Source organism: Henckelia pumila, chromosome 2 (assembly GCF_033568475.1).
Source record: "Henckelia pumila isolate YLH828 chromosome 2, ASM3356847v2, whole genome shotgun sequence".
NCBI classification, from domain to species: Eukaryota; Viridiplantae; Streptophyta; class Magnoliopsida; order Lamiales; family Gesneriaceae; genus Henckelia; species Henckelia pumila.
The window spans coordinates 133639017-133667005 of NC_133121.1; the positions used below are offsets into that span (position 1 = coordinate 133639017).

A 27989-nucleotide genomic window follows, 5' to 3' on the forward strand; every position below is an offset into this window, starting at 1 on the left:
AATCCATGCCCACTTTAGATATTTTGGTTTTTTTAAATATTATTTCCGGTTATAATTAAATAAATAATGTACCATCACCATTTATAGTACTGGAAATATTATATTAAATTGTGCAAGGGATTTTCGAGTTATTAGAGTAGTTAAGTGTTTGATAATGACAAATGCTCATAATTTTTTTCATACTAACATTTTTTCAAGCAAGATTTTTAATTTAACTAATTAACGTAGTTTATAAACTATTGTATTGATCCGGAGATTTACTCAATACATATCAAAATGATATTATTAGTGTGGGTTCTCACATAAAATAAAAATATAATGAACATTAAATTTAAATATAATTAGGTACGTAATATAATAATATTCGTTGATAATTGGGCAATATAAAACTATTGTTATTTATGACATGAAAATCAAGGTACTGACATTATTGCTGACAGTACCACATGGCTTGCAGAGAGGCGTATACTATGGTCAACAAATTGACTGGCTATTCCAACACTACATGCGCATTTTAGAACACCTCCTAGTTTGGTTTGGTCTATCTATAAAGTAGAAAAGAGTGCAATACTAGAAATTTGATTATGTAAGATATTCCATTATTGTCATCAATTAGGTCCTCAAATTCGATCCATAATAACTATTTATAAAAATACAAGTAAAATATTTTACGACAACTTTACACATCTCTAATATTTTTCTCCAGAAAATGTATATGTGTCAACCAAGATAAGGTGCAAAATAGTTTTTAAAAAAGTAACCATGTTTCCTAGTCAAACTTGCTAGATTCACCACTATTTTCTCATAAAAGACAAATCACACAAATATCAAGTCATCCCTTTTTGAAAGTAACACGACTGCATTATTTCTTTTTACTGTCAAAAAATAATAAAAAACTCATTTTTATTCAAATATTAAGTTTGAGAATAAAATGTCATGATTATGTATGAATTTTTTTTAAAATTCTTAACGAGACTATCTCGGATTTTCGATTGTTAAGACTATTTCATCATATAATTTATGAGATAAATCTCCTATTATACTCAATCGATCCATGAAAAATATTAATTTTTATGTCAAATGTATTACTTTAAACTATAAATATGATTCTTTCTATCCGTAATACCGTTTTACTGAAGATATATATTGTCTAACATTTTGAAGAAGGGAACAACTTAGGGGGTTAGAAGAATAATGTAATAATAAATTAAAGATGATTCCATTAATATTAAGGATGACAAAATGAAATCCCAAAAATAAAAATAAAAATAACAATAATAAAGAAAAACATAGACAAAGACACAATTACCCTTGGCAAGACCTGACTTCCCTTCCCTTGCCATTCCCCCTCTTATCTCACTTGTATTGTATCCTTGAAATGGCACAACACACCTCCACTAGACGCATCTTAGCATCTCTAGACCCCCCAACAACCATGGATCCCACCCACAAAATCCATCCCAAACCCACCCCCTTCGCCGCCGCCGCTTCTCCACTACATCAGCTCCAGCCCAAGCGCCACCCCACGACCACCTACCCAACTCCGGAACCGGCCGCCACCACTCCATCCACCCTCCAGAACATATCCCACCGCTTCTCCAGACTCTATTCAAGCCACAGGAAACTTGCTCCCAATCACACAAAACCCTCCAATGTAGGCTCACTTCCTCAACCTGACACACATTATCAAGATAAAGTACTCACCGTTTCCCCCGTTTCGAATACATCTTGTACCACTTTGACCAAGTCAAAATCCCATCGTGAGAGTTATGATTTTGCAAAAGTTGCGGTGAATGAGAGTGATATATTGATGAAACCATCGAGGAGACACGCCAAGAAGTCGTCTTTGAAAGAGCTTGATGTGAAAAAGGCATCCCAATTGATGGTTAGAAGTCTAGAGAGTGACCAAGTTAAGAAATTGCAAGAAGGGTTTGAAGGGAGGAGATCTTCTGTGTCATCATTCCCAAGAATCAGTGATGGAGGGAGAAGGAAGTCATTCTGCAGCTCTCAGAGTGAGTTAGCCGATTTCTTCTCTTGCAATGGTGTGAAAGTCGTGGCAGTCGATATGCCTCCGTTTATGCAAATCCATGCCGTGAATAGTGCAAGAAAGTCTCATGATAGCTTAGAAAAGTTCACCTCCAAGACTCTAGCTTTCACCCTTAAAAAGGTAATTACATCATCACTTTCATCATTATATTTCGTGGGATTTTGATAATTACCAATTTTGAAGAGATAAATTATTGGGATTTTTTTTATATAAAAATATCTTGATTAGATAGTTATCTCCAGGAGTTTGATGCGGCATATGGACCTGCTTGGCACTGTATTGTAGGGACAAGTTTTGGGTCATTTGTGACTCATTCAGTGGGTGGATTTATGTATTTTTCTATGGATCACAAGATGTATATCCTCTTATTCAAGACAACTGTACAGAAAGCAGATTGATATTGAAGTCTTTATTGAATGAGGTGAAAGTTATTGTTTTCTTTTTAGCATAGACGTAACTTTGGAAAGATGTTCTTGTCTTTATCGTATTAGTTTGTAAATTGTAAATCTGGCCTAGAAAAGATTGAGAGACGTTCTTCTTGTTTGATGCATTTTAACATGATGATGAAAAGACATTTATCAGATAAGTTGTATTTGGTACCTCAAGATAGCTGCCTTTCCTTACACTTGTATAATGTTTCTGCATCTCTTTTACCATACACTATAATTAATTCGATGAACGGAAGATGTAATGAGTTGTATGACATCTTTATAGTCGATTGATATTTATATGGTTGTGTTAGCTTCTTGGTACAACTAGGTTATTCCCATGCTCTGTAATGCCTCAAATATCAGCTAGTTATTTATATATCGATTGTATTGGTGTTGAACTTGGTGGCAAAGATATGCAAATTGTATTAGGAACAGTTCAGAATGGTAAACATATCAAATTTGGATGAAACCAGAAGTTGATCATTGTCTGGATAGCGAATTGCTCGTGTAGTCTGGCGAAGCCTGGTAGAAATATTGATCTTCGAGTCTGGAATTTAGATCCCATCGGTTAAGTTTAGTCTCGAATGGTCGGTGATGTTATGATCGAACATTGAATGTCATGTCTTGCATTGACCCTGAGCTGTACCTCGAGTGGTTTGAGGTCTAACGACGTAATTTGCTGTCCGAGGTATGTGTGCTTGAGAGACACGAGGAGGAGGGAGGGCAGTTTGTTTTGGATTTAAAGGTTAGTGATGTGGTCTTTGTGAATCTGTGTTACGTTACAGCAGTTTATATATGACAGTTAAAAGATTTAAATTGTGTTGTTACCACCAGATATATTTTTTTCCCAATTTATATTTGTTGTCAACTGATACTTTCTCAAAATAAAATGGTACGATAACATCTTGTTCGGTGTTTTATTTTAAAGTATGTTCCGGTTTATTCCTATATTTTTAGTATATAAAAATATCGTTTCTTGAATGGTTAAAAACGGTTTTAATAAAAATCTATTATTTGATTTGAAATTCACAATAATAATCCCTCGTAAAAACAGATGATTTTATTTTCCTTTTCCCCAAAATCATTTCCTACGATCACCACAATAAAATTTCAGGATTTAGAGATTCAATTGGAACAAATCGTTTATTGCAAAACATAAAAAGTAAAAAATAAAAAATAAAAAAATAGTTTTCATATAGTATCAAACATGGCCTCTGATAGGTCTATCATCAGGTCGAGCGCTGAAGAATGAGAGAATTTTATTCATTACCCACGTTGTACGTATTCCTCCGCGACCTTTCTGGGCATTAATTAATTTTGGTTTTATTTAAAACTTGGAACTTCGAATATAAATTCTAAAACTAATCCAAATATTATTATCAAGTTAGAGGTGTTGAATTTTATGTGGCCTAGAACTTTTGCAGCTAAACCCCAATATATTTATGAATAAAAAAATTACATCATTCAGTCAGAAAATCAACTATGTAATATCTTTGACTACTTAATTAAGACTTGCAAGAGGGTAAAAAGGAATTCATCATTATATCTTTATCACAAATCCTCTTATCTCACAATTTTGTCAGAGATATATCATATTCGACTCTGAAAAATATTATTTTTATTATTTTGATTTGATCTGTCTCACATATATATAGATATGTGATATCGTAGAAGATTTGGTCCCTTTTTATTTGGATGAAATTTGTCATAACCAAACCTAAAGGTTTAGAACATGTGCCAAATACTGAAGAAAGCCTGAACCTTAAAAAGGGAAGAGATGGTCACCCTCAATATGTGGTCATCAGTCCCTTTATTAACAAAGGATACACTACTCGAACCGTGATTTAGTTACTTGTCTTCATATTAAGTATCGTCAAATTCTTATGCATAAGACTCGTCTCTATCGTGGTAAGTATAAATATAGATCAAAATTAATATATAGAATGATAATAATTTTTTATGTGATTTTTTTTTATTGGATATGTGGGCATATGAAACCTCACCTGTAGGACATTGATGACACATGGATTCTTTATATGTCAAAACAACGTGCAACATCATCCATATCAGGCATTGCTGAGCATATACTTTCCTAGTAACTGAATTTGCTTGCTGCAAAGGACAATGATATTAAAGAAAATTAGGCATTTGGTGAAAGCTGAAATTTTGATTTCTCGTCGACTGTTATGTTTTACTACCCAAATTTTTACTTGCAAATTAACTTCCTAAATTGTATTGATATTAAAAAAAATACCTATGAACAATTATTTCAAATTATCGAGAAAATAGTAACTATCTTATGGTATTAAATTTGGTTCCACTTATTTTTTACTGGCGGGGAACCGTAGTCACTATTTTTTGGAGGCGTAAAGACAAATATAAGATAAACCCACAGAAGGCTGCAACATATAAGACTTTGGTGGGATTCAAACTTAAGACCTTAGCCCGAAGTTTCATGCACTCAACCAACTGTCCAACTCAGCTAGCATCAGGGTTAAATTTGAGTAACTTTACTCGAGGGTTGCTGGCTATATATTAACTGATCACTATTATTTTCTCATTGACAGAATAAGTTGAAAGGCAAACAAATGTTAGCATCAGGATCTAAAGATGGAAATGGGGTCTCGAGGAACCGAAATTCAGGTACCGGCGTAAAACTAGCTGAAAAGAAGAGTAAGCCTGAACCACCTAAAGGTTACATACATGTTAGAGCAAGAAGGGGTCAAGCTACTGACAGCCACAGTCTAGCTGAAAGGGTATATATATATATATATATATATATATATATATATATATGCGTCGAATGTTTCGAAATATATGCACTCATATTATCAAGAATGTTGTTTGTAATGGACACTTTTCATTTTTAGGCCCGGAGAGAAAAGATCAGTGAGAGGATGAAGATCCTGCAAGGCTTGGTTCCTGGATCTAACAAGGTTTTTCCACTTTCTACATGCTTTTTTAGGAGAAATGTGTACTGCTCTTATCACAAAAACCGGATCATGCTGGTTTTTATATGGTGTCCATTTTTTATTTTTCGATCATCCAGTGTTTGATGTGTGTGATTAAATTTTTCATCTATTCAGGTTATTGGAAAAGCTCTTGTTCTTGATGAGATAATTAACTACATTCAGTCATTACAGCAACAAGTTGAGGTATCTTTCTTATCTTGCATATATCCTGTGTAGTTTATCCAATTGACTTGTTCTTACACGTTTTTCCGCTCGTCGTAATGGGGTTGCTCTAGTTTCTGTCCACGAAGCTTGAAGCAGTTAATTCGAGACTGAACCCCACAGTAGAAGGACTGCCTTCAAAAGATGTGAGTCATACAACATTTTTTTCACTTTTCTCATGTTTCCTCTGTCTGGATGAGAATGCAAATTGCCTATGATAAATGAAGTAGGATAAGAAGATGTTGCCTGTTCCATTGCAGTAACATCTATTCTGTCATGAATTTTTGTGCTTCCAAGAAGTAAAGAAACGTGTGTATTCTTCCTATTCGAACACAATACTTGGTTAAATTAGAATGGAACATTTGTTTGTTCAAAACAAGAGACTCTAGAGCCTTTAAAATTCTTCTCTTTGGAGGTTGGATTTCAAGTTCAGTAGATTTCTTTTCATCCTTAGCCTCAATCATGTCACACTTCTACTGAACAGAGAAATTTGTATCCAATGGGCTCTAACTCATGTGGGATGGGTCCCCTTCGGGGTCAACTTTTTTTTTTTTGAGAAATCTGTATCCACATTCTCTATGTATTAATTCAAAATGTTATTGCTTATCATCATCCTATCTGTTCAAATTTGGAATATTTTCGATAAGTCCAGTGATTTAGCGTGATTTAGCTTTATGAAAGCTGATTCACATCAGATTTTCACACTATCTGTGAGTCTCATTTCGACCCAATTGGTTACATGCAGCAAGAAATTAACCATGGCACACTCATTTGCATATTCTGATATGTCATCTGCAATTATTTTTATATTCTTTTGTGAACATACATCGATTTGTTTTGGTTACTTTTGCGTTATTTGGAATGTTGTTGAAACTCGGTGGTGATGATGAATTGCAGCTGATAGAAGCGCCAGCATTCGATGCCAATGTAATGTTGTATGGATTGCAACCGCCAACAGAATACGCTCAAGGAACACGACATGAATGGCTTCTCATGCATGTAGGTAGTGGATTCCAAAGGGAACACTGAGCAGTTAGCAATTGTAACAAGGTGGCATGTTGGACCTTTAGCTTAGCATCCTACTCGAAGTTTAAGTTTCATCGTGGGGTTGTGTATTGGCGTAATGGTCATATTGGAAGAAGTCTCTTTGTATTGTTACAAACTGATTTAAGCACTCATATGAATACCAAGTAGATGTTTGACTTCACATGCTTCAATACACTTTATCATATATCGTACATACACTTTGTCATCTTATTATATTGAGCGAAATTCATGGCTTGCCAGCCTTAAGGCTTGGTCCAATGTCCCCAAGTGATTTGAGGCCATGGAGGTGCATGTGTATATGTAATATGTGAACCCAGCGATCCTAAATCAACTGGGGTCGATATATTGACATTATAATACTAGTTCAATTTGAAATAGGCTAGGTCTTTTGTAAAGAGGGTCTCATATTTGTTTATGTGTTTGAAATAATGCTTGAATTTGCTATGAGATGATTGACATCACAACTTTCCTTTTAAGGCCTTTTTTTATTTATTTTAATTTTAACATTTTGAATATAATTATCTCATTATTTGATAAGAAGATATCGAATTTCTCACGTGAGATTTATTTCTTTTTTTTTTTTACCTAAAATAAACAAACATGCATATTCACAAAAATTTAAATATGGAGACATCAAGCATGCACAATAATATTTTCCTTTCTGCAATTTTGTTAATCTAATCAAAACCTCTACGCATATGACATATGTGATATATATTATCGTCCCTTCTCACGCAAAGTACATATATATTAAATTTGTTTGCATAAAATAATGTTTATATGAAATATTTAGAGGTTGTGTAAAAATATTAAAATATTTTTTACAATAATATTTCATGCTAGTGATATATGATTATTATTAAAAAAAAAAATCTAAGTAGAGATAAAGTGAAAAGAAAATGTCATGTATTATTTATATTATTTCATTATCTTTACTATTATACATCAAGTGACTAACCATGGGCGGAGCTAGTATAGGCCCAGTGTGGGCTCCAGTGTGGACTGCTGTCCACACTGGGCCCAAAAAACCAATATTATATTTATATATATGACCCAATTTTATTTTTTTTTATTTTTTATTTGTTAGAGGTCTATTTGCTTATTTTGATTAGGCCCAAACAATAATATTTTTTTCTTTTATAATTTTTATACCAAAAAATTAGGCTCAAAATTTATTTTTTTTGTGTTATTACTATCTAGATAGATTTGTACAATGTTTTTTTTTTTTTCCCAAGCGTCATATCATAGGCTATATACAATTCAATTAAAAATTATTTCAATTCATATAATATATTATTTGATTTTCTATTCTCAGCACAATCCAAAATGTCACAAAATTTTATATTCATTTTTTTCATTAATGTTTGTCGATTATTCTCATAGACTAACAAGTGTTTCTTGTCGAGTGTATCTTGTATTCGAATCTTATGACACATTATTTCTACATATCGATTAACCAATATTTTTTTTTGCTTTATTAATAAATATTCCATATTATAGACTACACTCATCCGAGATCCTAGCTCCGCCCCTGATCTAACCATTTTTTGTGTCTTTCGTGTAACATTTTTAAGTATAAAAAATTCCCATATCAAAATTACAAAAATAATAAATTACTATTTAATTAAATATATCATATAAATATATTTTAGTAAATTCATAACTTAATCTAACATATATCTATCTACATTCAAAAATATTTTTAATTTATAAACAAAATTGTTTATTTATATTTATCTATCTATATTATTACTTTTTAAAACATCACTCTTATTTTTTTTAAGAAGGATAAAATCATTAATTTATAATTAAAACATCACAAGTATAGAATTATTCCAAACATGTAAGCACACAACCTAGTTATCTATACTATTATATAATAGTTCCATTGACCACATCAATACCCATCAGGTTTCTCGCGCCTTCAGTTGTCTTGAAGGAACGCTCATCCAGATTAAATGATTAAGTTTCCAGAGGTACATCCTTTAGGAATAATTCAATCAAAGAATTCCATTGGACCAACTTTTGAAAGACTTCGTATTGTGCAAAAAGCTGCTTCTGTAGCGCATTAATTTGTGAACTTCTTAATCTACAAAACTATCACAAATTTATTAAACAAACACCGTCCAATCGTTAATTCAACCTTAATTGTGAAGGTCCCGACCTGAGATTTACTCCATCCTTAATCTACAAAACTATCACAACTTTATTACTCCAATCTTTGATCCGTCGGCAACAATGTTTTGTCCAATCAGGGACACGCGTTCAGTGAATGAGTTTGGAAAAATGATCGGAAACTCCGAACTTGGGATCGGACATTCCGATCGTTGCCTATAAATAAAGGGCCGAGGTCTTCGCTTTCATTTGGCAATTCACAAATCTCTATCTCGTTTATTGCTGATTTGGAGGGTTTCCAGGCATTGTCTTGAGGGTCAGACGATAGCGAGACGTTACCGAGATCGTAACGAAGTTGTGCTTACCGGATAATGAAGACAAAACCGAGGTGTAACACCGGGCACCTCCTATAGTAACAACATCCTATGATAAAGAAGTTGAAGAAGTACTGGCAAAACGTATCGTGCGACATCGAGTGCAACCTAGCACTCAATACCTAATCAAGTGGAAATGATTGCCAAAAACTAAAGCAACCTGTGAAACCAAAAATAACTTGTGGCGATTCAAATAATTACTCCACCAATTTGAGGTGACGAGGGCGTCTGCTGAATAGGTGGGGGAGAATGTCACGAACCGGCACCTTCATGCGCATTCCGAAAATCTCTAAAGTATGGTGAATGGTAGAGGTTGCATATATTCTATAACATTCTAGATTATAGTTCTCTAGAATTCAATTGTAAATATAAGACTTGTATAGAATCATGTTGTGTAGGTGCAAGAAGCTTTTAGAGAGTTAATTTCCACCGTCGATCAAAGCGATCTTAGTCATTCATGATAGGAAGCCACTGATATAAAAGGGTGAAGTTCTCATTTGTAAATCACCAACTTGAAAGAAATACAAAAGCATTATCAAAGCTCTATAGTGTTCTCACTTAAACACTTGCACACACACTTGATCTACAAAGACTGTTTTGCTAGTACTCGCAAAGGGCGAAGGGTTCTCTTGAGAAAAAGAGCTTCTAAACTTGCTTGATCCAAAATAGGTGCAAAAGACAGAAAAACACGTAAACAATTTGGAGAGTTGAGAGATCAACCACTCAATCGCCCTATAATTAGATCCTTTACCAAGGACCATAACATTAATAATTACCAAAACTCTTAAGAAACCAATATCTGTGAACTATTAAAAGTAACATGCAAAGTAGTTATAGAGCCATACACTCTTCGAAAGGAAAAGAACACAACAAAAGTCATCAGCAGTCTATAGGTAGACAACTACTGAAAAATATGCTGTAATCAGATGTCACATATACCGATCGAATGCAAAGACTCAAAAAATGCTATTGATATGCATTGATTTACCTCTCTGTTATCCGGATTGTTCATACCTTCAACTTGGTTTTCCTGAAGAAGTAAAACAATCCATTTAATTTCTTGGACACAATATTTTGTTTCCAAAATAATATAAAATTGTTTTAGAAACATACTAGAGTTCTTTTTTGTGCATGCAAAGCCTTCAACTCCGTCTTGAGTTCAATTAGTTGATCGATAAGTGTTAGCCTTGCACTAATGGAAGAAAAATTGAATTATAGTTCATTTTATAGATTAAACTCAAAAAATTTAACCAAGATATCACTTACTCGTTTTCTCTATTGAAAATATAAAATACTTGTTCAGAGGGAAAAAAATTCAATTCTTGAAATTCTTGCTAAACAATTGTGAGAAGATCGTGCCAAGATCCTGGATCATTCTCAATGACCACTAGGGATGGGGAAGACAACCCCGTCACAGCATTCAAACCCCCCCGTCCCCGTCCCCATCCCGCCCCGATCCCAATAATTTCTTATCGAGGATTCCCCATCCCCATCCCCATCCCCGCATGGACTAAATCCCCATCCCATACCTCTGAATATATATATATATATATATATATATATATATATATATATATATATATATATATATATATATATATATATATATATATAGAGTTCTTTTATGGTGCCCAACACTATATTCCCACTTCATGCCCATCATGTACAATAGATGAGTTGACCGATACAATAGATGAGTTGACTTGTACATGATGGGCATGAAGTTGGGCATATAGTGTTGGACACCATAAAAGAACTCATATATATATATCTCGTTATATGAAAAAAATTTGATACATAAAAAAATATATAAATAAAGAATAGTAATACTTTAAATTTTAATATTTATAAAAATTTTTATTTAATAAAATTTGATAAATAAAATATTTTTACACTTCATTATCATTATTATTATCGGGACGGGTTCGGGGATAGAGATTACATCCCCATACCCATTCCAATATGTTGCGGAGATTTCAGATTTTTTTAAAATTTCCAAACCCGAATTTGAACTCATACTCGAATATTCTCCCCCGATCCCGCACCATTTTGAGTTTTTCCCACAAAAATTCGAACTCGCGGGAAAAATTATCATCTCTAATGACCACATCAATACTCAACAGGTTTCTCGCGCCTTCAGATATCATGAAGGAATGCTCATCCAGATTAAATGGTTCAGTTTCCAGAGTTACATCCTTTAGGAATAATTCAATCAAAGGATCTCATTGGGCCAACTTTTGAAAGCCTTCGCATTGTGCAAAAAGCTGATTTTATAGCGCATTAATTTGTGAACTTCTTAATCTACAAAACTATCACAACTTTATTAAACAAACACCGTCCAATCGTTGATTCAACCTTAATTGTGAATGTCCCGACCTCAGATTTACTCCATCCTTAATCTACAAAACTATCACAACTTTATTACTCCAATCTTTGATCCGTCGGCAGCAGTGTTTTGTCCAATCAGGGACACGCGTTCAGTGAATGAGTTCGGAAGGACGATCGAAAGCTCCAAACTTGGGATTGGACATTCCGATCGTTGTCTAAAAATATGGGGTCGAGGACTTCACTTTCATTTGGCAATTCACAAATCTCTATCTCGTTTATTGCTGATTTGGAGGGTTTTCAGTCGTTGTCTTGAGAGCCAAACAATAACAAGATTCTATCAAGATTGTAACGGAGTTGTGCTTACCGTATAAGAAAGACAAAAACCGAGGTGGCTAACACCAGGCACGTCCTATAGTTACAACATCTTATGATAAAGAAGTTGAAGAAGTACTGGAAAAACGTATCGAGCGGCGACGTGGAGTGAAACCTAGCACTCAATACCTAATCAAGTGGAAATGATTGCCAGAGACTAAAGCATCCTGGGAAACCAAAAATAACTTGTGGAAATTCAAAGAATTACTCCACCAATTTGAGGCGACGAGGGCGTCTGTTGAATAGGTGGGGGAGAATGTCATGAACCGGCATTCTGGAAAGCTCAAAAGTATGGTGCATTGAAAAGGTTGCATATATTCTATAACATTCTTAGATTAGAGCTCTCTAGAATTTACTTGTAAATATAATAATTGTAGAAAATCATGTTGTGTAGGTGCAAGAAGCTTCTAGAGAGTTAATTTTCACCTTCGTATCAAAGCGATCTTAGTCATTAATGGTAGGAAGCCACTAATATAAAAGGGTGAAGTTCTTATTTGTAAATCACCAACTTGAAATAAATACAAAAGCATTATCAAAGTTCTCTAGTGTTCTCACTTAAACACTTGCACACACACTTGATATACAAAGACTGTTTTGCTAGTACTCGCAAAGGGCGAAGGGTTCTCTTGAGAATAAGAGCTTTTAAACTTACTTGATCCAAAATAGGTGCAAAAGACGGAAAAACCCATAAACAATTCGGCAAGTTGAGAGATCAACCACTCAATCGCCCTATAATTAGATCCTTTACCAAGGACCATAACATTAATAGTGACCAAAACTCTTAAGAAACCAATATTTGTGAACCATTAAAAGTAGCATGCAAAGTAGTTATGGAACCATACGCTCTCCAAACGGAAAAGAACACATCAGAAGTCATCAGCAGTCTTTAGGTAGACAACTACAGAAAAATATACTATTATCAGATGTCACATATACCGATCGAATGAAAAGACTCAAAAAATGCTATTGATGTGCATTGATTTACCTCTCCGTTATCCGGGTTGTTCATACCTTCAACTTGGTTTTTCTGAAGAAGTAAAAAAAATCCATTTAATTTCTGGGACACAATATTTTGTTTCCAAAATAATATAAAATTGTTTTAGAAACATACCACAGTTTCTTTTTGTGCATGCAAAGCCTTCAACTCCGTCCTGAGTTCAATTAGTTGGTCGATAAGTGTTAGCCTTGCACTAATTGAAAAAAAATTGAATTATAGTTCATTATATAGATTAAACTCAAAAAATTTAACCAAGATATCGCTTACTCGTTTTCTCTATTAGAAATAAAAAATATTTGGTCAGTGGAAAAAAAAAAATTCAATTCTTGAAATCCTTACTTAAAAACTGTGAGAAGATCGTGTCAAGATCCTGGATCATTCTCAATGACCACTAGGGATTGGATTGGGGCGGAGAAGGGGATCCCGAATTCAAACCCCGTCCCCATCCCCGCCCCAATCCCCATAATATATATATTAGTAAATATTATTATATAAGAATAAAAAAAATTATTATTCAATTTTATTATAAAATACATAAAATATTTTTGGTAAAATTTTTATTGTAACATTAACTTTCAAATTTAATCAAAATATTTTAAATAAAATACTATATATCAAAAATTTATTTAGAATATATATATTTTTTAAAAGTTATCAAAATAAATAACAAAATATACATTTATGAATATTATCAGTTTATATGTCTCGTTACATGAAAAAAATTTGTTACATAAAAATATATAAATAAAAAATAGTAATACTTTTAATATTTATAAAATATTGTATTTAATAAATTTGATAAATAAAATATTTTTACACTTCATTATTATTATTATTATTATCGGGACGGGTTTGGGGATGGAGATAACATCCTCATACCCACTTCAATATGTTGCGGGGATTTTTTAAAATCGCCGAACCCGAACTTGAACCCATACTCGAATATTCTCCTCCATCCCACACCGTTTTGGGTTTTCCCCAAAGAAATTCGAACTCGCGAGAAATATTATCATCTCTAATGACCACATCAATACCCAACATGTTTCTCGCGCCTTCAGATATCATGAAGGAATTCTCATCCAGATTAAATGGTTCAGTTTCCAGAGGTACATCCTTTAGGAATAATTCAATCAAAGAATCCCATTGGGCCAACTTTTGAAAGCCTTCGCATTGTGCAAAAAGCTGATTTTGTAGCGCATTAATTTGTGAACTTCTTAATCTAAAAAACTAACACAACTTTAGTAAACAAACGCCATCCAATCGTTGATTCAACCTTAATTGTAAATGTCCCGACCTCAGATTTACTCCATCCTTAATCTACAAAACTATCACAACTTTATTACTCCAATATTTGATCTGTCGGCAGCAGTGTTTTGTTCAATCAGGGACACGCGTTCACTGAATGAATTTGGAAGGACGATCGAAAGCTTCGAACTTGGGATCGGACATTCCGATCGTTGCATAAAATAAGGGGTCGAGGGCTTCAATTTCATTTGGCAATTCACAAATCTCTATCTCATTTATTGCTGATTTGGAGGGTTTCCAGGCGTTTTCTTGAGCGCCAGACGATAGCGAGACGCTATTGAGATCGTAACGGAGTTGTACTTATCGGATAAGGAAGACATAAACCGAGGTGACTAACACAAGTCACGTCCTATAGTAACAACATCTTATGATAAAGAAGATGAAGAAGTACTGGAAAACGTATCGAGCGACGACGTGGAGTGTAACCTAGCACTCAATACCTAATCAAGTGGAGATGATTGCCAGAGACTAATGCATCCTAGAAAACAAAAAATAACTTGTGGCAATTCAAAGAATTACTCCACCAATTTGAGGCGATGATGGCGTCTGCTGAATAGGTGGGGGAGAATGTCACGAACCGGCATTCCGAAAGGCTCTAAATTATGGTGCATTGTAGAGGTTGCATATATTCTATAACATTCTAGATTAGAGTTCTCTAGAATTCACTTGTAAACATAATACTTGTATAAAATCATGTTGTGTAGGTGCAAGAAGCTTCTAGAGAGTTAATTTTTACCGTCGGATCAAAGCGATCCTAGTCATTCATGGTAGGAAGCTACTAATATAAAAGGGTGAAATTCTCATTTGTAAATCACCAACTTGAGATAAATACAAAAGCATTGTCAAAGCTCTCTAGTGTTCTCAATTAAACACTTGCACACACACTTGATATACAAAGACCGTTTTTCTAGTACTCGCAAAGGGCGAAGGGTTCTCTTAAGAAAAAGAGCTTCTAAACTTACTTGATCCAAAATAGGTGCAAAAGAAAGAAAAACCCATAAAAAATTCGGCAAGTTGAGGGATCAACCACTCAATCGCTCTATAATTAGATCATTTACCAAGGGCCATAACATTAATAGTGACCAAAACTCTTAAAAAACAAGTATTTGTGAACCATTAAAAGTAGCATGCAAAGTAGTTATGAAACCATATGCTCTCCAAAAGGAAAAAAACACAGCAGAAGTCATCAGCAGGCTTTAGGTAGACAACTACAGAAAAATATACAGTTATCAAATGTCAAAAATATACTGTTATCAGATGTCACATATACCGATCGAATGCAAAGACTCAAAAAATGCTATTGATGTGCATTGATTTACCTCTCTGTTATCCGGGTTGTTCATACCTTCAACTTAGTTTTCCTGAAGAAGTAAAACAATCCATTTAATTTCTTGGACACAATATTTTGTTTCCAAAATAATATAAAATTGTTTTAGAAACATACCAGAGTTCCTTTTTGTGCATGCAAAGCCTTCAACTTCGTCCTAAGTTCAATTAGTTGGTCGATAAGTGTTAGCCTTGCACTAATAGAAGAAAAATTGAATTATAGTTCATTTTATAGATTAAACTCAAAAAATTTAGCCAAGATATCATTTACTCGTTTTATCTATTAGAAATATAAAATATTTGGTCAGTGGAAAAAAAAATTCAATTCTTGAAATCTTTATTTAACAACTGTGAGAAGATCGTGTCAAGATCCTGGATCATTCTCAATGACCACTAGGATGGAATTGGGGCGGGGAAGAAGATCTCGAATTCAAACCTCGTCCCCATCCCCGCTCCAATCCCCATAATATATATATATATATATATATATATATATATATATATATATATATATATATATATATATATATATATATAGTTTTGCTATGCTGCCCACCTCCTGTGCCCACCTTCATGCCCACCTATGAGGTGACACTCATCCAATGGATGAGATGAATCATATACAAATGGTTCATCAAATGGATGAGTGCCACCTCATATGAAAGGGCCCGTGTCCTGATTTAATATTTAATGATCAAACAACCAGAATTAATTAATGTAAACAGCGAAAACGAGTTAAACATTTGCGTTTGGGCCTACAGAAATTTCGGCATGACCTATTCGTAAATAGGACATTCCAAAAACCTGTACAACACAACCAGCAATATATATTCGAAAATAGAGTCACAACTCCAATTTACAAACCTATAGCCGCACTGGCCAGGACTAAACACATGAAGAGCCGGCAAGGCTCGATCACACAAATACCAATTCAAAACAAGGTCCAAAACTATTTATACAGATACACAGGGCATCACCCCGGCAAATATAAAACTCGCTAAACTGATATATATACATATATCTGGGAACTCGACTCCACGCTCGCCTCACTGGGTACCACTAGATGACGCTCCACCAGATGCGTCAAATCCCCCTGGATAACCTGCTATGGAATCACAAACAACCACAACATAAAAAGAAAATAGGGGTCGGACCCCAGTACGACGAACTATAAAAATTACGACAAATATAACTGACATGAATAAAATCAAGTACAATGCAATGAAATGCAATGTAATGCATGACAGGTATCAATGAAATAAGGGATACCAAAAGGAGTCCAAATAATCGTATCACAATAAACTCAATGGCCACCCGTGCCAGGAACGCAGCAGACCTCGAATCATCACTGCTAATCCATACACGTAGCATTGGAGGGTGACATGAGCAACCCGTCCAGCCTCATGCTATCATCAGGAGTGTCGTACGTAGCATCGGAGGGCAACAGGAGCTACCTGTCCGTGCCTCATGCTATCTCATGAGTGCACTAAAACAATGTCACTCGCTCCATGATGACTCAATACATCTCAAGAGATCAATATCAATAGCAATCAAAGGAGTCAAGGCTCAACGTGCTATGTAAACTTGTAAATGAGTGAATGAAATCATATAATCCACGTAAGCACATAAAACACATTATCACTCATTACAAAATACTTAATATCATTACATGCCATTATAGGTGTCGTAATATAAACAGCTCATACGTACCTCAACCGACACTTAATTACCACAGAAATATCTCAAGTATTTCTCGGATATTCCAATCCCAAATTTTCAGAATCTGTAATTCCAGAAAAATTGCTCATAAATCCTAAAATTCATATTTAATATTAAAACATCCTATCAATGACCAAATATCGAATATACGACTCTAAAAGTCAAAATACCCCAAGTAGAACAATCTGAATTTTCCGAAAATTCCTACAAATTTCGAAAATTCGCATTTATATTTTCTAGAGCATCTAAACACTCAATTAATGAATAATCAACACTTAAATTCAAAAATTCCCAATATAAAAAATCTGGAAATTCGAAATAAATCCCAAATAAATTCTGAAAAATATCGAATACCTTCAATCGACTTCGATATAATACCTACAACCAATAATACATCAAATATCAATTATCGGATGTCAATTGAATCGAAATACCCAAAATTCGAAACCCTAAATTCAAAATTATACCTCAAAGCTTGGAATTAAAGGGTTAAACAACTAACACAACCTACCCCTAAACTCCGGCGACGATCGGCGGCGGCGAACGGCGGCGGCTGGTGCGACGGGTTTTCGGAAATTTCAATAAATATGAAATATGGGTACCGAAAGATAGCTCTCGTCGCGAGGATTCCGGAACTATAATTACTTTTGAAATCCAGCCAAAAACGAAGGAGATACGGACAATTGAAGAAATGAAGAAATTTGAAAAATAAAGAAACAGAAGAAACAGAAGAAACGAAGAAGAGAGAGACGGTGGAGAGAGAGATATTATGATATATATATATTATATATGTATATATAGATATGTATTAGTTTAATGTGTGTCTTATTTTATTCATTCGGGGTTCAAACTGGACCCGGTTCGAGTTATTTCAACTCCTGTGTGCTCTATAAATAACATATTCATTTAATATCGTCTATAAACCGATATTTATAAATACATATTTTTAACACACAAATTAATTAATATATTAATATCGGGTCCTTACATCATAGGTGGGCATGGAGGTGGGCAGCATACCAAAACTCTATATATATGAAGGAATGCTCATCCAGATTAAATGGTTCAGTTTCCAGAGGTACATCCTTTATGAATTTTTCAATCAAAGAATCCTATTGGGCCAACTTTTGAAAGCCTTCGCATTGTGCAAAAAGCTGATTTTGTAGCGCATTAATTTGTGAACTTCTTAATCTACAAAATTATCACAACTTTATTAAACAAACACCATCCAATCGTTGATTCAACCTTAATTGTGAATGTCCCGACCTCAGATTTACTCCATTCTTAATCTACAAAACTATCACAACTTTATTACTCCAATATTTGATCCGTCAACAACATTGTTTTGTCCAAGAAGGGACACACGTTCACTGAATGAGTTTGGAAGGATGATCGAAAGCTCCGAACTTGGGATACGACATTCCGATCGCTGCCTAAAAATAAGGGGTCGAGGGCTTTAGGTAGACAACTACAGAAAAATATACTGTTACCAGAAGTCACATATACCGATCGAATGCAAAGACTCATATATATGTATTTGTAAATTTTATTATATAAGAATAAAAAAATTATTATTCAATTTTATTATAAAATACATAAAATATTTTTGGTGAAATTTTGAATATAACATTAACTTTCACAAAATATTTTAAATAAAATACTATATATAAAAAATTTATTAAGAATATATTTTTTAAAAATAATTATCAAAATAAATAACAAAATATACGTAGATATATATTATTAGTTTATATGTCACGTTACATGAAAAAAAATTGATGGATAAAAAATATATAAATAAAAAATAGAAATAATTTTTATTTTAATACTTGTAAAAATTTTTATTTAATAAAATTTGATAAATAAAATATTTTTATACTTCATTATTATTATTATTCTTATCGGGACGGGTTCGGGGATGGAGATAGCATCCCCATACCCACTCCAATATGTTGCCGAGATTTTTTAAAATCGCCAAACCCGAATTTGAACCTATAATCGAATATTCTCCCCCAATCCCGCACCGTTTTGGGGTTTTCCCGCAGAAAATCGAACTCGCGGGAAAAATTATCATCTCTAATGACCACATCTGTAACACCCAGAATTATTTTATTTTAATCCGAGAATATTTAATTTGGGAATATTTAGAGTTTTGATTTAAATTCTAATATTCTTAAATTATTTAGGATTGAAATTGAATGGAATGATAAATTGAGGATTGAATTGCAAATTTTGAAGATTTGAGGGACCAAAGTGCAAAATCCTTAACTTAGTGGGACACTTGTTTGATACATGCATATTCACGTGTGATACAACACATTTCTATCAGAAAACCAGAGAAGGAACCGAGAGTGCAAGAACAAGAACCCTCAAGTCTATCTTTCATTTTCCAATTGCCGTATTTTGAGTTCCGGTTATCCGATTTCGATTCTGAAAGGTGTTCTGGACTCCTTGCAACGAGACCTTCAATTTGATGTAATTTTATTTTAGTTCATCATGGTTGGAGAATTCAAAAATGTAAGTCATCAGATTTGGTTTTGAATTGAGATTGTTGAGCTTCTATGTTTTGTTATAATGAAGTTAGGTTGAAGAATGGATGTTGTATCAGTTTCTTATGAATTTCCAGCCAATAATCGAGTTATATGCTTGCTGATATGCTGGGTTTTGATTGATATACAGCTGATATATGGTGTATTTGATTGTTAGTGTTGATAGCTTTGAGTTTCGGTTGCCGAGTTTATACCGTTACGCCACCGAATTTATGATTTGAAGCTGTTTTGCTATTGTATATTGGTCTGAGATGTTGCTGAGTTTTAGCTGATATTTTCCTTGGTATATATGCTGTGATTTCAGTTCATAAACAGGGGATATCAACTCGAGAATCTTGTTTTTGAAACCGTTAGAAGAAAGAACAAGGTTTGGAGCTTATTTTGTTAATAGATTTGGATTGAACTTGAGGGCAGCTTTTGATAGAGGTTTGGTTATGTTGTTGAACAAGATTTGGATAGCTTCGAAGACACCTTGAAACCTCACAATCGAAAGGTAAAAGTGGACTATTGTTTGAATGGGATTATAACTCGAGATGGTTTGTATCGAGTTTCCTAAATCACATACTTATTTGCTTGTTTGCTTTTATGTGCTCTTCTATGAATTGTTGAATGAGTCTATGATGTTAATGAATGCTATTATGATGATATATGTTGCATTCATCTTGTGAGACTTATTATTTGATTTTGAAATGAACGGAAACGTTCGATTAGACGATTTGAGGAACTATATATGTATGACCTGGGTGGTTGAGTTAGCCTAGCGTCTGATTTGCATGTATGGTGGCTTCAAAGTCTAGAGAAGTAAGATAAGTAGCCCCACCTCGATTGGGAGTGTCGGCGGTTTAGCTACGATATCTTCTTCTCGGGATCCCAACCGATGAAATGCGAGATGGTTTGAGAGAATCTGTTTTTAAAGCAGGCATTGTTTTTTATTTTATATTATGAGCTTGATTGATATAACTTGAAATGAATGTTAGTTGCTTTTACTGGGAAATATATTTCTCATCGGAGTTATTCGGCTGTTGTCGTGTTTGTATGTGTGCATGACAACAGGTGGTTCAGGAATAGGGCAAAGACAGGCTTGATGAATCGAGACTTGAGAGATTAGAGTGATGATCCGGTTAGAGGTCAAGTTTGCTGTCAACTTCATGTTAGGATCAAGAGTAATGGTTGTATAGTTGTTAGACTTGAACCTTGTCTACTTAACTATATTAGGTTGGAACTTATGTTTAAAGTTTGAGTTGTTTGATTTGTAGACTTGAACATTAGTTTAGAGTGTTGCTACTTGAACTTGTGAGCACACTTGAATTGAATATGTTACTCTTGTTTTAAGATTTGAGTTTGATCTTGTTAATGACTTCCTATATCTTGGTTCATGCTTTTTTGAACTTGTATGATGTTTATAGCATGTGATTGAGCTTGTATAATGGATCAAGAACAACTTTGACAGCAGCTGTTGGTTCTGTTATTTTTCTGGGCAACAACCTGGTGAATTCGGGTGCGCTCGATCGCACGAGTTCATGCGATCGAGCGCAGCCCTTGTAACTCCCGGACAAAAACTTGGCACATTGGCATGCGCTCGATCGCACGAGTTCGTGCGATCGAGCGCGGCACTGTTCGGTATAAAATTTTTTTTTTCTTTCTTTGAGGCTTTGATTCTTGGCCTTAATGTATATTTCATAGATTATTATTTGATTGAGAGATTTGGAACCGGGTCGTCACAACATCAATACCCAACAGGTTTCTCGCGCCTTCAGATATCATGAAGGAATGCTCATCCAAATTAAATGGTTCAGTTTCCAGAGGTACATCCTTTATTAATTTTTCAATCAAAGAATCCCATTGGGCCAACTTTTGAAAGCCTTCGCATTGTGCAAAAAGCTGATTTTGTAGCGCATTAATTTGTGAACTTCTTAATCTACAAAACTATCACAACTTTATTAAACAAACACCATCCAATCGTTGATTCAACCTTAATTGTGAATGTCCCGACCTCAGATTTACTCCATTATTAATCTACAAAACTATCACAACTTTATTACACCAATCTTTGATCCGTCGACAACATTGTTTTGTCCAAGAAGGGACACGCGTTTACTGAATGAGTTTGGAAGAACGATCGAAAGCTCCAAACTTGGGATCGGACATTCCGATCGCTGCCTAAAAATAAGGGGTCGAGGGCTTTAGAAAGACAACTACAGAAAAATATTCTGTTACCAGATGTCACATATACCGATCTAATGCAAAGAATAAAAAAATGCTATTGATGTGCATTGATTTACCTCTACGTTATCTGGGTTGTTCATACCTTCAACTTTGTTTTCCTGAAGAAGTAAAACAATCCATTTAATTTCTTGGACACAATATTTTGTTTCCAAAATAATATAAAATTGTTTTAGAAACATACCAGAGTTTCTTTTTCTGCATGCAAAGCCTTCAACTCCGTCTTGAGTTCAATTAGTTGGTCGATAAGTGCTATCCTTGCACTAATGGAAGAAAAATTGAATTATAGTTCATTTTATAGATTAAACTCAAAAAATTTAACCAAGATATTACTTACTCATTTTCTCCATTAGAAATATAAAATATTTGGTCAATGGGAAAAAAAAAATCCAATTCTTGAAATCCTTACTTAACAACTGTGAGAAAATCGTGTCAAGATTCAGGACCATTCCCAATGACCACTAGGGATGGAATTGAGGCGGGGACGGGGATCCCGAATTCAAATCCCGTCCCCATCCCCATCCCCGCCACGATCCCCGTAATATATATATATATATATATATATATATATATATATATATATTAGTAAATTTTATTATATAAGAATAATAAAATTATTATTCAATTTTATTATAAAATAAATAAAATATTTTTGGTAAAATTTTGAATATAACATTAACTTTAAAATTTAATCAAAATATTTTAAATAAAATACTATATATCAAAAATTTATTAAGAATATATTTTTTAAAAAAATTTATCAAAATAAATAAAAAAATATACATAGATATATATTATTAGTTTATATGTCTCGTTACATGAAAAAAATTTGATAGATAAAAAATATATAAATAAAAAATAGAAATAATTTTTATTTTAATATTTGTAAAAAAATTTATTTAATAAAATTTTATAAGTAAAATATTTTTATACTCATTATTATTATTATTATCGAGACGGGTTCGGAGATGGAGATAGCATCCCCATACCAACTCCAATATGTTGCCGAGATTTTTTTAAATCGCCGAACCCGAATTTGATCCCATACTCGAATATTCTCCCCCGATCCCGCACCGTTTTGGGTTTTTCCCGCATAAATTCAAACTCGCGGGAAAAATTATCATCTCTAATGACCACATCAATACCCAACAGGTTTCTCGCGCCTTCAGATATTATGCAGGAATGCTCATCCAGATTAAATGGTTTAGTTTCCAGAGGTACATCCTTTATGAATTTTTCAATCAAAGAATCCCATTGGGCCAACTTTGGAAAGCCTTCGCATTGTGCAAAAAGCTAATTTTGTAGCGCATTAATTTGTCAACTTCTTAATCTACAAAACTATCACAACTTTATTAAACAAACACCATCCAATCGTTGATTCAACCTTAATTGTGAATGTCCTGACCTCAGATTTACTCCATTCTTAATCTACAAAACTATCACAACTTTATTACTCCAATATTTGATCTGTCAACAGCATTGTTTTGTCCAAGAAGAGACACGCGATCATTGAATGAGTTTGGAAGGATGATCGAAAGCTCCGAACTTGGGATCCGACATTCCGATCGCTGCCTAAATATAAGGGGTCGAGGGCTTTAGGTAGACAACTACTGAAAAATATACTGTTACCAGATGTCACATATACCGATCGAATGCAAAGACTCAAAAAAATGCTATTGATGTGCATTGATTTACCTCTTCGTTATCCGGGTTGTTCATACCTTCAACTTCGTTTTCCTGAAGAAGTAAAACAATCCATTTAATTTCTTGGACACAATATTTTGTTTCCAAAATAATATAAAATTGTTTTAGAAACATACCAGAGTTTCTTTTTGTGCATGCAAAGCCTTCAACTCCGTCTTGAGTTCAATTAGTTGGTCGATAAGTGTTAGTCTTGCACTAATGGAAGAAAAATTGAATTATAGTTCATTTTATAGATTAAACTCAAAAAATTTAACCAAGATATTACTTACCCATTTTCTCTATTAGAAATATAAAATATTTGGTCAATGGAAAAAAAATTAAATTCTTGAAATCCTTACTTAACAACTGTGAGAAAATCGTGTCAAGATCCTGGACCATTCTCAATGACCACTAGGGATGGAATTGGGGCGGGGACGGGGATCCCGAATTCAAATCTCGTCCCCATCCCCATCCCCGCCCCGATCTCCATAATATATATATATTTGTAAATTTTATTATATAAGAATTATTCAATTTTATTATAAAATACATAAAATATTTTTGGTAAAATTTTGAATATAACATTAACTTTCAAATTTAATCAACATATTTTAAATAAAATACTATATATCAAAAATTTATTAAGAATATATTTTAAAAAAAAATTTATCCAAATAAATAACAAAATATACGTAGATATATATTATTAGTTTATATGTCTCGTTAAATGAAAAAAAGTTGATAGATAAAAAATATATAAATAAAAAATAGAAATAATTTTTATTTTAATATTTGTAAAAAATTTTATTTAATAAAATTTGATAAATAAAATATTTTTATACTTCATTATTATTATTATTCTTATCGGGACAGGTTCGAGGATGGAGATATCATCCTCATACCCACTCCAATATCTTGCCGAGATTTTTTAAAATCCCCAACCCGAATTTGAACCTATACTCGAATATTCTCCCCCGATCCCGCACCGTTTTGGGTTTTTCCCGCAGAAATTCGAACTCGCGGGAAAAATTATAATCTCTAATGACCACATCAATACCCAACAGGTTTCTCGCTCCTTCAGATATCATGAAGGAATGCTCATCCAGATTAAATGGTTCAGTTTCCAGAGGTACATCCTTTATTAATTTTTCAATCAAAGAATCCCATTGGGCCAACTTTTGAAAGCCTTCGCATTGTGCAAAAAGCTGATTTTGTAGCGCATTAATTTGTGAACTTCTTAATTTGCAAAACTATCACAACTTTATTGAACAAATACCATACAATCGTTGATTCAACCTTAATTGTGAATGTCCCGACCTCAGATTTACTCCATTCTTAATCTACAAAACTATCACAACTTTATTACTCCAATATTTGATCCGTCAACAGCATTGTTTTGTCCAAGAAGGGACATGCGTTCACTGAATGAGTTTGGAAGGACGATCGAAAGCTCCGAACTTGGGATCGGACATTCCAATCGCTGCCTAAAAATAAGGGGTCGAGGGCTTTAGGTAGACAACTACAAAAAAATATACTGTTACCAGATGTCGCATATACCGATCGAATGCAAAGACTCAAAAAATGCTATTGATGTGCATTGATTTACCTCTCTGTTATCCGGGTTGTTCATACCTTGAACTTGGTTTTCCTGAAGAAGTAAAACAATCCATTTAATTTCTTGGACACAATATTTTGTTTCCAAAATAATATAAAATTGTTTTAGAAACATACTAGAGTTCCTTTTTGTGCATGCAAATCCTTCAACTCCGTCCCGAGTTCAATTAGTTGGTCGATAATTTTTAGCCTTGCACTAATGGAAGAAAAATTGAATTATAGTTCATTTTATAGATTAAACTCAAAAAATTTAACCAAGATATCACTTACTCGTTTTCTCTATTAGAAATATAAAATATTTGGTCAGTGGAAAAAAAAATTCAATTCTTGAAATCTTTATTTAACAACTGTGAGAAGATCGTGTCAAGATCCTGGATCATTCTCAATGACCAGTAGGGATGGAATTGGGGCGGGGAAGGGGATCCCAAATTCAGACCCCGTCCCCATCCCCATAATATATATATATATATATATATATATATATATATATATATATATATATTTTATTATATAAGAATAAAAAAATTATTATTCAATTTTATTATAAAATACATAAAATATTTTTGGTAAAATTTTGATTATAACATTAACTTTTAAATTTAATCAAAATATTTTAAATAAAAAATTATATATCAAAAATTTATTAAGAATATATTTTTTAAAAACATTTATTAAAATAAATAACAAAATATGCATAGATCAATATTATTAGTTTATATGTCTCGTTACATGAAAAAAATTTGATACATAAAAAATATATAAATAATAAATAGAAATAATTTTTATTTTAATATTTGTAAAAATTTTTATTTAATAAAATTTGATAAATAAAATATTTTTACACTTCATTATTATTATTATTATTATTATTATTATTATTATTATTATTATTATTATTATTATTATAGCATTCTGTAATCAGAAAAACGTAGAGATCGCATTATCATGGGATATTACAAAACAATATAGGATATTAAAAAATCATACATAGGATATTACCAAATAATTTGATTATCAGTTCTAAAAAAAATCGCTCGGAAACGCCTAAACGCCAACACACGGCTAAAACGGCTAAAGAGCTGAAATAGAACTTTTAATCAAATATTTGAACCTGTGATTTAACCTATTGATTTAACCCATAATAACTTGATTTATGTTTTATGAATTCATAAACAACAAAAGAACCAAGTTATAAATAATTATATTGTCAAATCATGATTTAGTACAAAATAGCTTAGCCTGTCATTCAGGCTAGATTCACAAAATTTATAAAAATGAAATAACAGAACAAAATTTTTTAAAGGGAACAAGAAAACTTACAAAGGAAACCAGTAGTAATATTATTTCTTTAAGAACACTTTTTTACAAAAAAAGAAAGGAAAACGTAGCTAGAAACTTATTCAAGTCCTGCAATTGCTAACAAGACTCAACCTATAAATAGAAAAAAAAAGTCCGGACATAAAACCCTGGACTTCAAAGCCAAAAATACATAGTGCAAAACGACTTTATTAAAGTGGAGACATAATAATACTACTTTATCAAAGTAGACATAGACATTTTTGGAATGCTTGGAGAATTTCCGTGACCACCAAAGCAAAAAACTTTAACTTGTAGTGGAATTATGACAAGGAGCTTTTGGCATCTTCTTCCTTGATTTTTACATCATATCTTTGGGAAGATTTTGCTGAATGAAAATTGGTGTATTTGGATATTTCCTCATACAAAGCTGGAATTTAGCATTGTGTTGTCGAAGCAATTTTTTGGTGTCTTTAACAATCCTCTTCCTTTGTAAATATGAGTAGTTTTCTTCAAAACTTTTTTGTCGCTTATTGTGACCTTCAATAACAATTTGATCAAATTTCTTTTTCCACTGAATATAGCAGAAACATCTGGGACAAATCTTCTCATGTTGTTCTTCCATCAACCTTTTTTAATATTGTCCTTCAAAGATTCTTTTAAAGTATTGAATACTTTTTCGATAGAAAATTCCGTAATATCCTCTTGAGGATCTTGAGCATCTTGCATCATTTGTTTATGATTTGATATCACTAGAGTCTGATGCCATTGAAGTGTCAGATTTTGAATCTGAATAAGAGAAATTTTTACATATGTCTTTCTTCATTTCTTCTATATATAACTCAATCATTTCTTCCTGAGAATATATTTCAGAATATTTTTTGGTAATGATTTTGAAAGGACTAGGAGTCTCTTTTTCTTTTCTGTCTTGCTTATAAGCTTTGATTTTGTCCTCTATAGACTTTATGGTTTCATCACCATATATTTTACCAGTTTTTGGGTCATTTCTCATCATTTTTTCCCAAAATTTTGTTAGGCTGATGCGCCATAAGCAAGGAATACCTCTATTGGTATAACTAGATTGCGGTTTCCATTTACAAATCCAAGGGATTCCAAATTCAATAAAAAATAAACAAAAAATTTTTCCCTCTATGACATGAACAGAGGATTTTTGAACTTGAGGAGAACAATTTATCCATTCTTCCATTAATCCTTTAAGGATATCAGACAAAATTTTTGCAGAGGTACCAAACATAAAACCAATTAGGAATTGGATAATGAAAAGCATTTTCACAAACTTTTTAAAACCAGGAATGTTTTCTCTTTTTATTTTCATAAAATAAAGTTTTTTGAAAACTTTCAATATAATCCCAATAGTTATATTTGAAAT

The 27989-nt window shown here is 33.0% G+C and overlaps 2 protein-coding genes and 1 long non-coding RNA gene across 5 annotated transcripts; 2 read left to right on the top strand and 1 right to left on the bottom strand.

Moving 5' to 3' along the window:
* Positions 1-1379: 1379 nt before the first annotated feature.
* On the top strand, positions 1380-3217 carry LOC140882267 (uncharacterized). Its single transcript, XM_073288176.1, has 2 exons — positions 1380-2167; positions 2290-3217. Exons 1-2 carry the CDS (start codon positions 1436-1438, stop codon positions 2443-2445), a joined length of 888 nt encoding a protein of 295 aa, XP_073144277.1. The 5' UTR covers positions 1380-1435; the 3' UTR covers positions 2446-3217.
* LOC140882268 (transcription factor BHLH094-like) lies at positions 2396-6955 on the top strand. Its single transcript, XM_073288177.1, has 6 exons — positions 2396-2468; positions 5046-5234; positions 5349-5414; positions 5565-5633; positions 5726-5797; positions 6549-6955. Exons 2-6 carry the CDS (start codon positions 5067-5069, stop codon positions 6678-6680), a joined length of 507 nt encoding a protein of 168 aa, XP_073144278.1. The 5' UTR covers positions 2396-2468; positions 5046-5066; the 3' UTR covers positions 6681-6955.
* An 8703-nt stretch (positions 6956-15658) lies between these two features.
* LOC140877508 (uncharacterized) lies at positions 15659-26696 on the bottom strand. Of its 3 annotated transcripts, XR_012149280.1 has the most exons (5): positions 26624-26696; positions 25421-25499; positions 25296-25337; positions 23827-23905; positions 23666-23743 (listed from the first exon to the last, which is right to left on the bottom strand). It is a non-coding gene; the product is annotated as an uncharacterized lncRNA (long non-coding RNA). The 3 variants fall into 3 exon arrangements; XR_012149279.1 differs by lacking the exons at positions 23666-23743; positions 23827-23905 and adding an exon at positions 15659-15712; XR_012149281.1 differs by lacking the exons at positions 23666-23743; positions 23827-23905 and adding an exon at positions 25119-25208.
* Between the last annotated feature and the right edge of the window lie 1293 nt (positions 26697-27989).

Excerpts from the sequence above, each read along its gene's own strand:
- LOC140882268 (XM_073288177.1), top strand. The coding sequence starts at position 5,067 with ATGTTAGCATCAGGATCTAAAGATGGAAATGGGGTCTCGAGGAACCGA. Across the intron at positions 5,415-5,564 it reads TGGTTCCTGGATCTAACAAG|GTTATTGGAAAAGCTCTTGT; the intron begins GTTTTTCCACTT and ends TCATCTATTCAG. Across the intron at positions 5,798-6,548 it reads AAGGACTGCCTTCAAAAGAT|CTGATAGAAGCGCCAGCATT; the intron begins GTGAGTCATACA and ends GATGAATTGCAG.
- LOC140882267 (XM_073288176.1), top strand. The coding sequence starts at position 1,436 with ATGGATCCCACCCACAAAATCCATCCCAAACCCACCCCCTTCGCCGCC. Across the intron at positions 2,168-2,289 it reads TAGCTTTCACCCTTAAAAAG|GAGTTTGATGCGGCATATGG; the intron begins GTAATTACATCA and ends AGTTATCTCCAG.